The 17,268-nt window shown below is 40.8% G+C and overlaps 1 protein-coding gene across 1 annotated transcript in view; it reads left to right on the plus strand.

The window, feature by feature from the left end:
• The window catches only part of snap91a (synaptosome associated protein 91a), a 62,047-nt gene that overhangs the window by 38,348 nt on the left and 6,431 nt on the right, over positions 1-17,268 (plus strand). The window contains exons 9-21 of the mRNA XM_084942615.1: positions 1,501-1,562; positions 2,284-2,296; positions 2,540-2,706; positions 2,821-2,915; positions 5,256-5,264; positions 5,489-5,701; positions 6,695-6,772; positions 10,146-10,400; positions 13,110-13,193; positions 13,489-13,557; positions 13,898-14,014; positions 14,680-14,751; positions 16,117-16,341. Coding sequence (XP_084798741.1) covers positions 1,501-1,562; positions 2,284-2,296; positions 2,540-2,706; positions 2,821-2,915; positions 5,256-5,264; positions 5,489-5,701; positions 6,695-6,772; positions 10,146-10,400; positions 13,110-13,193; positions 13,489-13,557; positions 13,898-14,014; positions 14,680-14,751; positions 16,117-16,341 — 1,459 coding nt within the window. The remainder of the gene's footprint in view (positions 1-1,500; positions 1,563-2,283; positions 2,297-2,539; positions 2,707-2,820; positions 2,916-5,255; positions 5,265-5,488; positions 5,702-6,694; positions 6,773-10,145; positions 10,401-13,109; positions 13,194-13,488; positions 13,558-13,897; positions 14,015-14,679; positions 14,752-16,116; positions 16,342-17,268) is intronic.

A 17,268-nucleotide genomic window follows, 5' to 3' on the forward strand; every position in this document is an offset into this window, starting at 1 on the left:
AAATAATAAAACACTATCAACCATGGATTGGTCTCCTCAGGTTTAGGACCTCAGCATTACTGAAGCAGTGTCAGATCATATTGAAAGAGAACAGAACAATGAATGAGTGCTTAGATTCCATTAAAGTTGACAACTTCCTCCAACTCCCAGCTCCCCATTGAATTCAGAGTCCACTTCAAGATTCTGGTACTGACTTATAGAGCTCTTCATGGACAAGCTCCTGCCTACATCATTGAACTTCTACAGCCCTATGTCCCTAGCAGGTCTCGTAGGTCATGCAATCAGGGTCTACTTGTCATTCATCATACAAGGCTGAGAACTAAGGGAGACAGAGCTTTTGCCACTTTTGCTCCCAGACTGTGGAACTCTCTCCCACTGAGCTTAAGATCTCTGGACTCAGTAGCTTCTTGAAAAAAAAACAACTAAAACACATTGTTTTAAAATTGCATTTTGTTAACTGTTGTCTGTTTTGTTTTATACTTTGTTATCCTTGTGTGAAGCACTTTGTGATCTTTTATCTAGAAAGGTGCTATATAAATGAAGTTTTAATAAAGTTTACTTACTTACAAAAGGCAGCCAACATCCAAAGAACAGCTTTGAATACGCTTCAAGAAACCTGGAGAACTGTTGTGGAAGAAGGCATGCCTAAATCTGTGTCCGCTGTGTGACAGAAGGTCAATTAAAATACTGTATATCAAAAACCAAAGATCATTTTACAATATTGTGAGGGTTAAAAAAGAAAAGAAAATGGATGTAAAGTCCCAACAGACAACCAGCACAGAGCAGAGCTGTCTATTTGTGCCTGAATATATTTTATACATTATAAAAAATATATTTTGGATAGCAGCAGCAACATTTGTTATTTTTCCTTACTGGTTTGTATGTTTTTATCATAAGAAATTTCCATTTCTAAAAAAGCAAACAAAAAACAAAACAAAAAGGAGAAGAAGCTAGCACTCCAGAAGAACATGTTTCTTTTATGGATTTAATTAAGGACGAAGGAGCCAGTCAGGATATTTTGCAGCCCTAATGTGTTAAAACTCAAGTCACAGTTAAGGCAATGTGCCAGCCTAAGGTTCACTTTGGAGCGGTGCATTCAGAGATGTAAGAAAATGAAAATAGAGTGAGGTGTTCCAAGAGTCAGTGCTGCTGAGTCAATGTTGATTAGATTAGACAGAGAAAATAAAACTGAGCAGGGAGGACAGTTATCAGAGCATCACGCAGGAATACGAGAAGGCAGAACAGCCATCAGGATATTAGCCAGTCTGCAGTCTATCAGCATATTAGAAAAAAGGCACTTAAGTAATCTCCTCAGCTGCTGTCCTTCTATTTTATAGCCACCACGAAGAAGCCCTTGTTAAAGAGGCATTTGCACAATCCAAATGTGATCCATAATTTCCCTGTGCACCCTGGTCTGCTCTTATGCCTTTCTGTCTAACTACTCAACATGCTGTCTGTGTTTGAGTAATTATCAGCCCCTCTCTGTGTATTTGTCTGCAGGCCCCCGAAAGCCTTCTGGCGTCTCTGGAGACCCACCTCAACACTTTGGAGGGGAAGAAACCGTAAGTAGATCGAACAAAACACCTATTTAGTGGGTTTTTTAATGCTTAACAGCAACGGTTTTTTGCAGGGGTTTTGCTCATTTGTAGTAAAACTCACTAATACTTCTCCAACTTGTCATTTCTTCTTATCTTTACACAACTCAGAGAGGATAAGTAAGTAATCTCTGTCCATAAGAGTAGGACTTGTAAATGTTATTTCACCACCACCATTGTTTCCCCTTATTCATCAGTGTTTTGCCTTATTCAGGTTATACATTATTTTTATATTATTACTCAGTGATTGAATAGACACAGCGTCTGAATATCCTGCATCTTTCAGAATCATCATTTCATCATCAAATCATTTGGAGCGATGACAGGCCTTGCCTTTTCGCACATGTCATCGCTAACCTAAAACCTTTGTATCATCCTACTGTAGAGTCAGCCCCAACTTTTACAAAGCTTCAGTCACATGTCAGTCATTACTTTCTATGTGTAATGTCAAAATAAAAAAGCTTTGTTCAAGTGGTGCTGGGGCCAAGAAGTTGTAACTCATCAATGCAGCATATATCCATTAATTGAAGATGCTTGCTTAATGGATTTGCTTTGAAATGCTTCCTGCCTGAAAACGACAAAGGGATATTTAAGCCGTCACTTTGCCTCCTGTCTCAGTAGCAGCCATTAGCTTCCATTGTGTACAGCGTTAAACTCGTTAACTCATGTGCTGTTGTTGTTCTTGCAGGTCGCCCACAAAGGTAAGCTATGCTTCATGATAATCACAATGTAGCTATGATAACAGGACTCCGTATTTATGTGTGACAACTTTCAGAGTCAAAATACAGTTATTGAGAACTTGAATCAAGGGCTTCACCCTTACCAGTTTTTACTTTAGATGGGCAGTGGTTTATTGTTATTCATCTGCTTAGAAAGCTTGTGAATCACATTAGCTTACATGAATATGTTGGTCATCATCTAACGGGGGTTGTCCTCTGTGGCAGGATGCTACCGCTAACAATAGCATGCCGGCAGCAGCAGCACCTGCTGCGCCAGCCAAGCCTGCACCTCCCGCTGCTGCCGGTGGGCCTCCAGCCCGCCCCGTGCCGCCTGCCAAGCCCCCTCCACCCTCTGTCACTCCCACTGCACCAGTCCCCACCACTGCCAGCAAGTAAGAATTACTCATCAATATAACAGATTGTTGTAACTTATCTGCATCGATACCACATTTTAAATGGATTCCTCTGTCAACCCACCCTTACTGTCTTTTCCCCCCTGTGTTCAGTGCACTTGATGATGGGTTCCTCTTGGATCTAGATCCCATGTCCTCCTCATCAGCAGGGGGCACTGCAGCGGCTTCCTCCACAACTGGATGGGGAGGTAAGGTCATCTTGATATACCAAATGAAATGTTTGAAACTCCCGTCATTTTCTGATTTGAGTACAAGCTGATATTCCCACATTTTTAGACACTGATTGTTGATTTAGCAGCTTAGATTGACTAACATTAGCTAAAATGTTAAAAAAAAAAGAAAAGAAAAGGGGCCTTATAAATGAATGCCTACAAAGATATCATGCTAAATGCTGTTAGAGACAGGTCTGACCCCAGAGTAGTCCCACACCCATTCAATCATGCTGCATTTCATTTACCTCGGAAGTTGGATGTCAGAGCTGGGACTGATGTCACTCCCAAGTTGGGTTCATTCAAGTAATAAAAGCAAAGAAAAGTAGGATTTGTTTTGCTTCTTCGGAGGTAGAGGCAGCCATACATAATTAGAAAGCAGCACAATAATAGTTTTTTCTTGCACTTTAAATTAGCGGTGCATCAAGTTCATAGATAGAGCTGGGTCAGTGCACTGTATATGGCTTATTTAACCAGTCACAAAGACACAGCAGTGGCGGCACAGATTGGAAGTTTTATTATCGTTTACATGCACTGGGGCCATTTTGGATTATGAAGTCGGGGTTGGCGGGGCTGCCCTAACTTTCTGAGTTGTAAGTAAGGGGATGTTTCAGTTAAAAATGACTGACTGGGAATTTTGGAACTTCTGACTTCTGATTTTAAATGTAATACAACATTAGTCCCAAAGATCAAGTGTTTTAGGGAAATTATGTTCGTCATATCAGATTGCTTGTCCAATACAGAACAATACAGACTCACATGACACTGTTTCAAGGCTGTATTTTGAATTCTTAGAATAGTCAGTGTAGCTCCTGATACAATGTTCAAATCAACTGGATTCATCATTTTCAGGCAAAAAGTCAGCATCCCTATAAGCTAATGATCCATGTAGGTAAACAATCAGATCCCTGGTATTATAGAGTGTTATGAATTAAACTGTGAGATCAGCTTTTTGTTTCTAACATACTCAGCTTATTTGCTTATGTATCAGACAGATCAACATCAATCTTTTTCAATGTGAGAAAAACTTACACAGAGGAAAGAAAATTTAGATCAGATCTTCTAGTTATGAATATAGATTTTGTTCAATATAGCTTATAATTTTGGAAAGCTAACAAGATAATATATTTTAATTAGTATTTTACTCTTTTAAAGACAAAGATAGAATTTATTAAAAATAGGAAATGGACAGAAGGGAAGATTCAATTAAACTGAAATCTAAACATTACAAAATAAGGAGATCAGAAACATTAACGAAACATAAAAAGCAGTAAATTTATTTTAGCATCAAACACAATTAGTTAGGAAAATCAAGTTTATTGGGTGTTATTGTCACGGAAACGATTGTAACCGCCACTTTGCCCAGTACGTCTTGGCTTCAGATATAACCCTTTGCTACTGCTGTGAGAAGTTTCTGCTAAAAGTTGTAGCTTATGTTAAACCAGACCTCCTGAAGTGTAAAGTACTGTGTATCTCTTGTCCTACAGCCTTATGCCCAGCTCTTTAACATGCTGTTAGGTTTAGTTTAACAGACTCACACTGTCACATTATGGTCGCTCAGCTGTGACAGGGGAGAGTTTTAGTGATATTTAATGACCTTAACTTAATGTAGTTCAGTGAAAGAGCACATTTTACACACTTACATCAAGTTCTTCAATAAATCTTTTGTTTTTTAATGTTTCAGTTACTAAACTACTCGCTGCCAGCTTTACTTTACATTATTTGCACCATTTTTCAAAGCACACAGTGTGGTGAGGTTACTGCTGAGTGATTTTTCTTGCCAAAATAGAATGAATGAAAACCAAGAAGGAGAAAGAAGAAACTGAACAGAAAAACCTGCCTGTATGCTTCGGCTGGCAGCAGCATCAGTTATTTATAGTGTGTAATAAATGTGCAGAAACAAACATAAAAAAACCCTCTTTTATTCTTCTTAAACTTTTACTGAAAATCATTGGCTTTAACAGAAAGAGAAATGGGACTCTCCTCTTTAACATTGTGAAACTTCTTGTGGTTTTAATCGCAATTTTAACGATTTTTTTCCTACATGTCCTCTGATACCTTAACCATGGCTGTGGTCCAGCCTTAGCCTTTTTAAAGCCTCAGTTATATTAATGACCCTTTCATTCAATTGGATTTGCTTTCGTCCCATCTCTGCTTTTCTGGCTTTCCCTTAAAAGGTTGGAAGCTCTCAAATTAACCACAAAAAAATCATTACTTGGAGCATCTGCATAATTTAAAAGTATATCTCTTTCTTAACTCAGTCATTCACTGTCTCTGACCTCTCTCTCTCTCTTTGTTTTTGTTTGTGCTGTCTTGAAGATCTCTTGGGTAAGTACTCTGTTGACAGTGTCGCCTGCAGTCGCCTGTTCAACTTGTCTCTCAACCTGCAGTTCTGAATTTTCTTTTTTCTTTTTGAACTTTTCACTCACTTTGACGTCTTTGACTCTGCCGTCTTGCTCCTTCTTCCCTATTTTCTCTCCTGCTGTTTCTTCCTCTCTTTTGGGGGTTGTGACTGGGTCGTGGCGTTTGGATTGCGGGGTTTATCTGCGTAGCGACTCCGGCCGCTACCGACGGAGCCTCTGAATCTCTCCTGGCAAAGAAAGAGTCTGCTGATGCCAATGCTGCGGCTGCTGCTGCCCCCGTGGCTGCCCCGCCCATAGCCCCTGCTCGTTCCACCACTGCTGCAGCTGCGCAGGCGCCCACCTCGCTGCCCATCTCTGCTCCTGCCTCCACCACCTCAGCCACAGACATCGACCTTTTCGGAGGTCAGTGTAGGTGGAGGGTAGGATGCAGACGCGGCCTGCCTGCTTTTCTGCAACAAGCCCATTCATTGTTTAGTTACATAATGATAGATTTCCTTTGTATATATAAAATATAAAATACCAAAATTAAACTGGTATTTTTTCATTCTTTAGCTAGAAATGTTTGAGGGTTTTGGGGGGGTGGGGGTCAGAGCTGTTGATGTACAGATGTACTTCATTTTTGGAAAAAATAATGCTTAGTGATGTGACTAAACATGTTTTTACGTCCTGCTTTGTGACTGCCATGCACATACTGTTGTGCTGGCTTAGTGTCCAGCTATCATGCATCATGTTTTTCACTCGGCAGGGGAAAAACCTTTACCATTTCAAATCCGCCCCCCAAAAATTAACCAGTACCGTACAGCATTATTTCATTCCCCTGCAATGTGCAAAATCATGATGCATATATTTGAGATTTGTCAATTTGTGCTTTTTGTTATCGCCCTGAATTATTTTCTTCCTATGAGTTACTAATAGTTTCTTAAATATGCCAAGACGAAAACTGGCTGAGTGCTATTTAATGATAATTTGGCATATTAGTTAATACTAACAAACATTCAGAGTACTACTAAAACACCAAAGAGAAACGACCTTTGTCCATCCCTGACCTTGACATTTCCCCTCTTGTCACAGAGTGCAAGTAACTTGTGACAACATGCCTCATTTCACGAGCCTGCACTGGTGGTGCACTCACTGAATGCAGCATTATGCAGCCCCATCAAAACAAAACTCATCATGTGACTGATGATACAATGAGATCAATCATTGCAGTTACTGGGCTGCATATTTCTTGTATTCTCTGCTTTTTCCTGATGCTGACCTCTCATTTTTCTTCCCTGTCCATTTCATCTGTTTATTCATCTTCTGTTCTATACATCCATGTGTGTGTTGGTGTGTTGGTCCGGGTGTTACGTTTTGTGTTCGCGTTCCGGCTGTTTTTCGTCTGCAATACCCTAGATGCGTTTGCACCTTCCCCAGGAGATGGTCCTGCTGCCGTGGCCGCGGGCCCTGCTGCTGATGCATTTGGTGGATCTGGTGGGTGACAAAACAGCTTTCTGTGCAAACGTGTGTGCATGGAGGTACGAGTGCGTGTGCGAATGTGAAGGCTGTTGCTTTTATTATATTAATAAAGCTGCTTCTGCTTTCATAGAAGACAGTAGAACAAACCTGCCCTCAGGTCCCACTGTCTCACCCCAAATCCTACTCTAATGCCCAAGTCATGGACCCTCTCCTCCTAATATTCATCCAGTGAATACTGCAGTAAAAAGCAAAGTACAGCTATTATCTTCTCAGTATTCCAGAAATAAATGTCTTTTTTAACACCACTAACCATGACACAACTGGATTATGATGGTTATACTAATCATATTTTATTTTGGTTTTTAATAACTTGCATTCAGCTGTTCTCTTTGGCCTGCAGCAGCATACATAGCAGAGAAACTGAAGCAACCTACATAATGTCCATTCAATAAGCAAAAATGTTACTTTACATTACAATTACCTCTACTGTAATCACAGAGTATTTAATATTTATGTGTGATTAACCTTAAAAATAACTTTCTCCTGCATCCACACTTTATCTTCTGTGTAAAAGGGAAGCGCTAGCTTTTGACAACTTTGTGCATTGGTTAGCTTAGTTTTTCAACAATGAGAAGACTGGAGTGATTCCATGACTTTTTTCCAGTTTTTGCCACAACGTACCCCAGTGCTGCTCAAAATACATTAATCGCCAAGCTTAGGTTCTAATAACTTTGTAAAATACTTAAATAAAACAAATAATTTTGTTCCTTACTTTGTCAATTGTGTTATGAACCTTGATGTTCACTATAACACCATCGCTAGGCCAAAATACATCTGTACTTTGTTAGCTTTTCTAAGCTTCAGTTGTTGTTTTAAGTTCATAATTAGCATGTTGCCTTGCTAACTTTAAATCATTACTTGCCAAACATTAGCAAGTCACTAGTGTCAGTGTGAGCATGTTAGCATTAAGCGTATTTACCAGTGCACCTGCCAAAGTTATTTACTTCAATAATAAAGATCAAGGCCATTTACGTAGATTGATTAAGAAGTACTATATACAGGGAGTGCAGAATTATTAGGCAAATGAGTATTTTGTCCACTTCATCCTCTTCATGCATGTTGTCTTACTCCAAGCTGTATAGGCTCGAAAGCCTACTACCAATTAAGCATATTAGGTGATGTGCATCTCTGTAATGAGAAGGGGTGTGGTCTAATGACATCAACACCCTATATCAGGTGTGCATAATTATTAGGCAACTTCCTTTCCTTTGGCAAAATGGGTCAAAAGAAGGACTTGACAGGCTCAGAAAAGTCAAAAATAGTGAGATATCTTGCAGAGGGATGCAGCAGTCTCAAAATTGCAAAGCTTCTGAAGCGTGATCATCGAACAATCAAGCGTTTCATTCAAAATAGTCAACAGGGTCGCAAGAAGCGTGTGGAAAAACCAAGGCGCAAAATAACTGCCCATGAACTGAGAAAAGTCAAGCGTGCAGCTGCCAAGATGCCACTTGCCACCAGTTTGGCCATATTTCAGAGCTGCAACATCACTGGAGTGCCCAAAAGCACAAGGTGTGCAATACTCAGAGACATGGCCAAGGTAAGAAAGGCTGAAAGACGACCACCACTGAACAAGACACACAAGCTGAAACGTCAAGACTGGGCCAAGAAATATCTCAAGACTGATTTTTCTAAGGTTTTATGGACTGATGAAATGAGAGTGAGTCTTGATGGGCCAGATGGATGGGCCCGTGGCTGGATTGGTAAAGGGCAGAGAGCTCCAGTCCGACTCAGACGCCAGCAAGGTGGAGGTGGAGTACTGGTTTGGGCTGGTATCATCAAAGATGAGCTTGTGGGGCCTTTTCGGGTTGAGGATGGAGTCAAGCTCAACTCCCAGTCCTACTGCCAGTTTCTGGAAGACACCTTCTTCAAGCAGTGGTACAGGAAGAAGTCTACATCCTTCAAGAAAAACATGATTTTCATGCAGGACAATGCTCCATCACACGTGTCCAAGTACTCCACAGCGTGGCTGGCAAGAAAGGGTATAAAAGAAGAAAAACTAATGACATGGCCTCCTTGTTCACCTGATCTGAACCCCATTGAGAACCTGTGGTCCATCATCAAATGTGAGATTTACAAGGAGGGAAAACAGTACACCTCTCTGAACAGTGTCTGGGAGGCTGTGGTTGCTGCTGCACGCAATGTTGATGGTGAACAGATCAAAACACTGACAGAATCCATGGATGGCAGGCTTTTGAGTGTCCTTGCAAAGAAAGGTGGCTATATTGGTCGCTGATTTGTTTTTGTTTTGTTTTTGAATGTCAGAAATGTATATTTGTGAATGTGGAGATGTTATATTGGTTTCACTGGTAAAAATAAATAATTGAAATGGGTATATATTTGTTTTTTGTTAAGTTGCCTAATAATTATGCACAGTAATAGTCACCTGCACACACAGATATCCCCCTAAAATAGCTAAAACTAAAAACAAACTAAAAACTACTTCCAAAAACATTCAGCTTTGATATTAATGAGTTTTTTGGGTTCATTGAGAACATGGTTGTTGTTCAATAATAAAATTATTCCTCAAAAATACAACTTGCCTAATAATTCTGCACTCCCTGTATAGTTAACTATTTTGGTAAAGAAGAAGAAAACTTAATACTTAATACTTTTACTAATTTGTATACTTGACTAGACCCAGAATTACTTAATGCTAACTAGGCTAATTTTCTAGGTTCTTTGCTCCATGTATTGATAGGTGTCCTGCTCTTATTGATAAACCAGAAAAAAACAAAAACAACCAACAAACAAAAACTAATGCTAACTAGCAAATGGTTGACTGTGTAGTAGTTCTTTAGTAATAAGTAATATTTAATCCCCCCCCCCTTTTTTTTTTTTGTCAACCCAAGTTAGAAAGACTTGAAAAAAACAGTTTAAATTGATTTTTATTAGATACAAGGTATTTATAGCATGTCCTTTCATTCTTATATACTGCTAGCAGTGTTCACAGAGCCGGCTGTTTCCTGGACACATGGATGGTTTGGATTAGGCTTGCATGTTTGAGACAAATTGGGCATCATGGAATTATTCCACTACTAACTATAGTCCATAATTACAGTTTTTTCTTTCTATTGTATTTTCTGCTGAAGTTTGTGGATGGAGCACTGAAGTTAAAGAGTTACCATGTATTGTTTTACTTTCTTTGACCCTAACTTGACACTTCTGAGGTATTTAGCCTCACAAAAATGCTTTTTGCAGTTTTTGTCACTTTAACAAATCCGTAATCCCTCCCTTCCTCATCCCCTCTCCACTGACCCATTCCCTTCTTTTCTAATCATTACCCCCTCCCTAACTCCTGAACGCCACCAACCTGCTGCTCTTTGTGAAGACCCCTTCGCTACGACGGAGGGCAGTGCGGACATTGCTCCAGAACTGGACCTGTTTGCTATGAAGCCCACCGACACGGGGGCGGATGCTGCTGCCATTACTCCTCCCACCTCTAGTGATGCGCCGACTATCATCACTCCCATTGCTGCCCCCACCCCTTCTTCCACTAATGCCACCACCACAACTACTACTGCCACAACCACCACCGACACCACCACAGAGTCTGCAGCTGCCCCGACTCTAGATCTCTTTGGTGGTAAAGTCTTCTCGCTCTCATTATGCCTCTCACTGCATTGCCCTGCATTATGACAATGGTGATGATGATGGTATTAATAATTATGATGATTGTGTTGCTCTTGGTATTGATGATGATGATGATGATGGTGAAAATTACAATAACTTGCCCAGTCCCTACATTCTGATTTGTTTTTATATTTTTCCATGATACCTTTCCTTTAGATTGTTTATAGTCAATCAAGCATTTTGACCTCTTCTGTTAAAAAACCCCCAAAAAACATGAATATAGTGAATTAGAAAAAATCTCCAAAGCCAGTTTTAAAATTGAATATTATTTACAGACCAGGGACCAAAACTTGTACTTATTTGATCTCTGTGGATAAAAGAAAATTTTGTTTTGTGTTTATTAACAGAGGTGGCTCAAATTGTGTTGATTTTTTTAATATTACTAACAGTCTCCCAAACTTGGAGGGAAGAAAAGTGTTTTCTTCTCCTGCTTGTGGCCAGAGTTTTTAGATACTGGTGGATGGGAATGCTGTATTATAGCTTATGCATCTGAGTTAAAAGGGAATATCGCTAAATGTCAGAATTAAAGAACAGAATTTGTCTATGTTTGTTTTTCAGTGTGTGGAAAGTTCTAATACCCCAAAGGCCTTAAGAAGCCCAAATAAGAATTGTTTTTGCTGTATATCTTAGCCAAGCTAGCGATAGTACACTGATTCTGATTTTCAGGATAAGTATACTTTGGTCATCTGCTGAGCTTTCTCAAACTCAGCAGAGCTGAGCCATTGATTTCTAAGTTTTGTTGAGCCTTTAGGTTTTTTAAATTTACCAGTGGATTGCTTGTCGTGAATTTTAGTGCACTCATTTTTAAATTAATTATAATAACTCATCTAGTCTCAGCATGAAGGTTATATAATTTTAGTTAATCTATGACAACTTAGACCTGCCAGGGCACAAGGGACATGGACCCACCCTCCTGTCGGCCCGCCACCTGCAGGAGATGCCGTAGGGGTCGGGTGCGGTGTGCACTGAGTGGCGACCCGGGGCAGAGACCCTGGCAGACTGATCCCCATCTACCAAGACTAATGACTGGGACATGTAATGTCATCTCTCTGGTGGTGAAGAAGCCTGAGCTAGTGTGAAAGGTTGAGAGGTACCAACTAGATATATTCGGGCTCGCCTCAATGCATGGCTTGGGCTCCAGAACCAGTCTCTTGGAAAACGGCTGGACTGTCTAACTCTGGAGTTGCCCTTGGTGAGAGACGGTAGGCTGGGTGGGTATCTTAATATCCCATCTGGTTTCTGCCTGTACATTGGAGTTTTTGGATGAGAGGGTTTGTTCCCTGTGCCTTCAGGTCGGGGAACGGATCCTGACTGTTGTCTGTGCCTACGCACTGAACGACAGTTCAGAGTACCCGACATTCCTGTAGGAGCTTGATTTGGAGGAACGGCCTGCCAGATCTGAACCCAACCAGTGTTCTCTTACTGGACTTATGTGTAAACCACAGTCTGTCCATAGCAAAAACCATATTCGAACATAAGGGTGTCTACAAGTGCATGTGGCACCAGCAGGTCGATGATCAATTATTTAATCGTATCTTCAGATCTGCAGCCATATGTTCTGGATACCTGGGTGAAGAGAGGCGCTGAGCTGTCAACTGATTACCACCTGGCGGGGAGTTGGATCAGGTATTGGGGAGGATGCTGGACAGACGTGGGGTGCCTAAACATATAGTGAGATCTTCAACTCCCTTGACAGAATTGCTTAGACAGCATTTCGAGGTAGACTGGGGACATTGAGTCAGAATGAACAATTTTCAACGCCTCCATTGCTGAAGCAGCTGCACCGATGCGGGCGCAAGGTGGTTGGTGCCTGTCATGGTGGTAACCCCCTAACTAGATGGTTGACACTGGAGGTGAAGGGAACCGTCAGGCTGAAGAAGGAGTCCTATTGTGCTTGGTTAGCCTGTGGGACTTCTGAGGCAGTCGATAGGTGCTGACAGGCCAAGCGGAACGTGGCTAAAGCAAAAACTTGGGTGTGTGTAAAGAAGCCATTGAAAAAGAATTTTGGACTAATCATACTCCCTCCAAAATCAGCTTGGTAGTTTGTTGCTAAACATATATATATATATATATATATATATATATATATATATATATATAAATAAGGGATCAAACGCATTTTGTTTTATCCAACAAATCTAGCAAATGTACAAAGGTAAATGACAGTCCTCTTCTGAGTTTTTGTTTGTTGCTAATTATTAGCATACTAACATGCTAACATAAAATTAACTGAAGAAGCCAGATATCAGAATATTGTCATGCCAACATTACTGTTTAGCTCAGAATGCCACACAGCTACAAACAGGATTTTCTAAATGAAAGTATGTTTATATATTTTTTATTGGAGGGCAAAGGAAATGCCAGGTGTTGAAAACCTCTCCTGTTAGTCTTCTTATCTCTTAGCTCTTGAATTTTGAACATGGCAGATTGTAGTGATTATTATATAGAAAATATGTAAGTTTTTCTTCATGCTTAACTTTGGCAATATTCCCCTTTTAACTCTCATTCTGCATTGCACTGAATAGATACACAGCAACTTACCCATTGAATAATCAAAATATCTGCTCTCTCTGCTTTCCCCTCATCTCTCTTCTGAATCCATTTTGTATGCACTGGACTTCGGACTCTGAATGTACATATGATTGTGTGTCCTTGTTCGTAGATATGTTTGATTCTATGCCTGAGCAAAGCCCTACCACTGAATCCAAAGCTGCTACCACTCCTAGCGTAGACCTTTTTGGTGCAGGTACAGGAGTTGATATCCATTTCTCTGTGTATGGAACCTCTTCATCTCCTCTGGTTTCTATATGTCCACTCCTCTGTCAGCTGTTCTTTTTCCTCACCTCTTGGTTTGTCCCCCCATAGTGGTATGTGACAACTGTGCATGCATCCCACTCGTCAATTACCGGATAATCGTTGTGGCTGCTTTCTTTCTATGCTTGATCTTTCTACCTGCCACGCTAATGCTTTTTTTTTTTTGCCCAACCTCCATGGTTTTCTTCTTTCTCGTATTCTGCCTCTTGCTTGCGTTGGTAAATTAGACCTTCCTGCTGTTTCACGCGGGCCCTCTCCTTTGCCCGAGCCGGCTCCGGCTGGAGACATTGTGACGGGTGAGTCAAGCTGCTTTACCTTTACTGCATCACTGTTTCCCTTCCTTTTTTATGAGGGGTGCAGCCAGACAAGTTTTTGCATGGTACTCGGGTCTGCATGCACATGCAGACCCAACCTCTACTTCCAAAGGATGCACGCTTCAAGGATGTGGATACACAGTTAAGATGCAGGGATGCTTGCTTCCTCCTTCTGCTTCTTCTTCTCTGCATGTCTGCTTTAGTCTTTTTAGAACAGGCAGGAAAAAAACCCTACATGAGCAGAGGAGTCTGTCACTGGAACTGAAGCAGTGATTAATAAAACTGATTTAATTAAATCTCTTTTTCTATCTCTTCTGTCCAGATTCGTTTTCATCTCCTGCTCCTACCCCTGTCGCTGCCCCGGCTCCTGCTTCTGTTCCTGCGGCAGGGACCTCATCTCCACCTAAAGCAGAGCCAGAGCCTGTCATTGACCTGTTGGGTACTGTACATACAACACCAACTGACAGATATATAAGATTTGCGAGAGATTTGTTAGAGTTGTAGAGTTTGTTAGAGTTAATAAAGTGTAAACCCACTTTATTAATGTCTCAAATACACTCACATTCGGTAAGCATCAGTGTCCTGATACCATAAAGCATATGTAGGCTCACTCAATAGATGTTATTTAAGTACTGACTTGTGGTATATCACTTCTACAATAAAATGTGACATATAATTGATGTTGATGTACTTTGTGCCTCATATTATTTGACTTTTCCGTATCTTTCTTTTGTTTGTTTGTTTTTTGTGGGTTTGTTTTGTTTTAGGTTTTTTTATTGGGGGGGTATCCTAGAGCAATTATTTCTCTATGTCAGGGGTGGGGAACTCCAGGCCTCAAGGGCCGGTGTCCTGCAGGTTTTAGATGTGTCCTTGAACCAACACAGATGTTTTCATTGTATTTTCTGTTAAAACAATTCTTGGATGGATTGCCTTAAAATCTGATTTAATTTAACCTTTTTTGTTCACACTTTTTCTTTTTCTTTTATAAAGATAATTTTGTGTCCTACCCACCCCTTCATCGTGTCTCATTTTGTGTACCAGGGCTGACCTCTCACCCCTTTCTGCCCTCCATGCTGCCTTGTGGATAACTGGATGCTCCCGTAGACTCTTTCGGGGGCCCTGTGGAGGAAACGCAGAGTTCTGCTCCTGTAGGACTTGAAGACGACCTGCTGGGAGGTGAGTCTCTTCTAGTTGTCACTCTTTGGAGTTCCATCACAGTGTTTCATGCGAATCAAAAGACTGAATGGACAGAAAACTTTAAGTAAGTTGTGCTGAAAAGTCTTTTAAAAACTTTTCATTTTGGCAAATGGTTGATTGGAGAGTCTTACGCTGATTAAGATGTCGTCAATAAAGTAATGACTTGGCAGCTCTAGTTGAATTAATTGCACAGCTGTTCCAGAGTGACTTAGGACTCATTTGGAATATGTCTTTCCTCCACGACCTCCCAATGACATCATGGCTATGTCTTGCCCATCACATTTAGATCTTTATTGAATAGTTGATGAACCTACTGGGAGGTGCAGTTGTGCATTAGCTACACTGAAACTACAAAACCTTTAGAAGTAGATAATGATACCCAGACACTTGGCAAGCATTTATTTGGCTCTCTGTATGTTACTGTAAAAAGAAAACTGTGCAGATCTGGCCCAGTAAATGTTTCAGTGCGTTATAGAAACAGTCAATTTAAGTGAAAGTCTTGCTTTCAGAACCGTCATAATAAGACTAATGCACAGTGTATTGGCAGCATACACTGTTATAACTCATCAACCCCAACGCTTCAACATTACACAGTTTTTTCTCTTCTTTCAGCTGTTAAATACTGCTGAATGCCTTTATAACTGAAACATCTAAAAATAAATTTTGTCAGGTAACTGTGGAAGAAAAAAGGTATTTATTTAAATCATTATCAGCATCAGTTCAATCTTCTCAAGACACTTTACATCAGAAGGTAAAGATCTACCATAATAGTGAGAGATATATCCCTATGACCAAGCACTTGGCTATAGCAGGGAGGAAAGCTTCCTTTTTTAACAGGAAGAGCCCTCCACTAGAACCAGGCTCAGGGAGGGGAAATCATCTCCTGCGACCAGATGTTGGGATTAGTGTAAACAGGAGACCGTTCATGGAAAGTCCACTAGCAGCCTGAGGCCAGCAGCAAAACTAAGGGATGGTTCAAGGTTTCCTGATTCAGCGTCAACTCCAAGTTTTATGAAACAGGGAAGTTGGAAGTCTGATCTTTAAAGTAGATTGGTATCTGCCTTCTGAACCATAAACTAATAGCTTGTTCCACAGGAGAGGAATCTGATAGTTGAAGGCTTTGTCTCTCATTGTACATTTGGAAACTGTGAATGACAAGTCAGCCTTCAGTCTGACAGCAAAGTGCTCTGTTGGGACATTATGATACTATGAATTCTAAAGATATGTTGGAACATGAATATTTTATCTGTTTTCCTTTCGGAGGGATGATCTATTCCTGTTTATTTCACTGTGCTGATGCAGTACTCGGTATGATTCTACAGTCCTGTTGTTTATATCCTTCAGGACTAATGTCCCCCACCCTCACCCCTGCTGCCGCTCCAGCCCTGGCTCCAGCTCTGGTGCAGAATGACCTCCTAGAGACGGGTTTTGATGCCTTGGGCGCGCTTCCTTCGCCAGCTCCACCAGTACCTGCTGTAGTGGCAGCAGTACCAATAGTTCCAGCTCCAGCAGCAGCAGCAGAACCTCCATCCACCACATCAGCACCCTCTGGTGGCTTTGATGCTTCAAGTAAGTGGTTGTTATGTTGCTTCATTTTAGTGATTGATGTCATTGTCTTGTGAGTTAAGAGAATTTTATGAAATATTTTGTTGATATTTGCACAGGTCTTGCTTGATGTGCATTAATCTCGGTTTGCTTTATTAAAGCCGAGCTCTCTTAACAGCTGACCTAGTTATTGTTACCTGCTGACAGCTTGATTTCTGCATGAATGAGACACTGACGTGCTGGGGTCACAGTCTGACGTAAAACTCTTGTTCCTGCTGACTGCTTTATTCCTCAGCACCGCTGCTTCTTTTGCACTGGTCTTTCTCTCTTAGTCTCCTCTATTTTACTTCTTTAACTTTCACAAATGCTGTGCTTTCTTCACCTCCCCACTCACCCCTCCACTCTCCCTTCTTTCTATTTTCTTGCTTTCTTTCTGTGTTTCTCCTCTGCTTTACACATCTTGTTCCCTCATCACCCTCCTTCCACTCTGCTGGGTCATTGCTTGCTTCTTCTAATCTGTAACTGGTGAGTTAAACCCTGCGGTGGATAACAGCATGCCCTTTGGACTACTCTCCCTTACTGTTTTCTTTACCAAAGCTGTTCCCAAGTTGCATGTTGTCTCCTGCATGAGACACGATTGGTGCTTACCCTTAATGCATCTACGTTTCCCTTCAGGCTTTTGGATTTTAGCCTCTTGGAGTAACCACATGCCATCAAGGCTTCAGCGACATCTTTCAAACCTTCCTTTTTTTTAAAGCATTACTCTGATGAAACCTAATAGATTGGCATCGTATGATTAAACCTACTGCAAGCATTAGTCAAAGACTAAAGGTTATGGTCTACTTCCTGCAGTTACAGTTCATTCAGATCCACTACAGACTAAAGAAGATTAATGGTTCCATCTGTAAGATTTTTATATTTTGCAGTATGGCTCTGTTTTAGGACTTCCCC

The sequence above is a fragment of the Perissodus microlepis genome, chromosome 11, assembly GCF_051167445.1.
Source record: "Perissodus microlepis isolate ML-2025 ecotype Zambia chromosome 11, ASM5116744v1, whole genome shotgun sequence".
NCBI lineage: Eukaryota > Metazoa > Chordata > Actinopteri > Cichliformes > Cichlidae > Perissodus > Perissodus microlepis.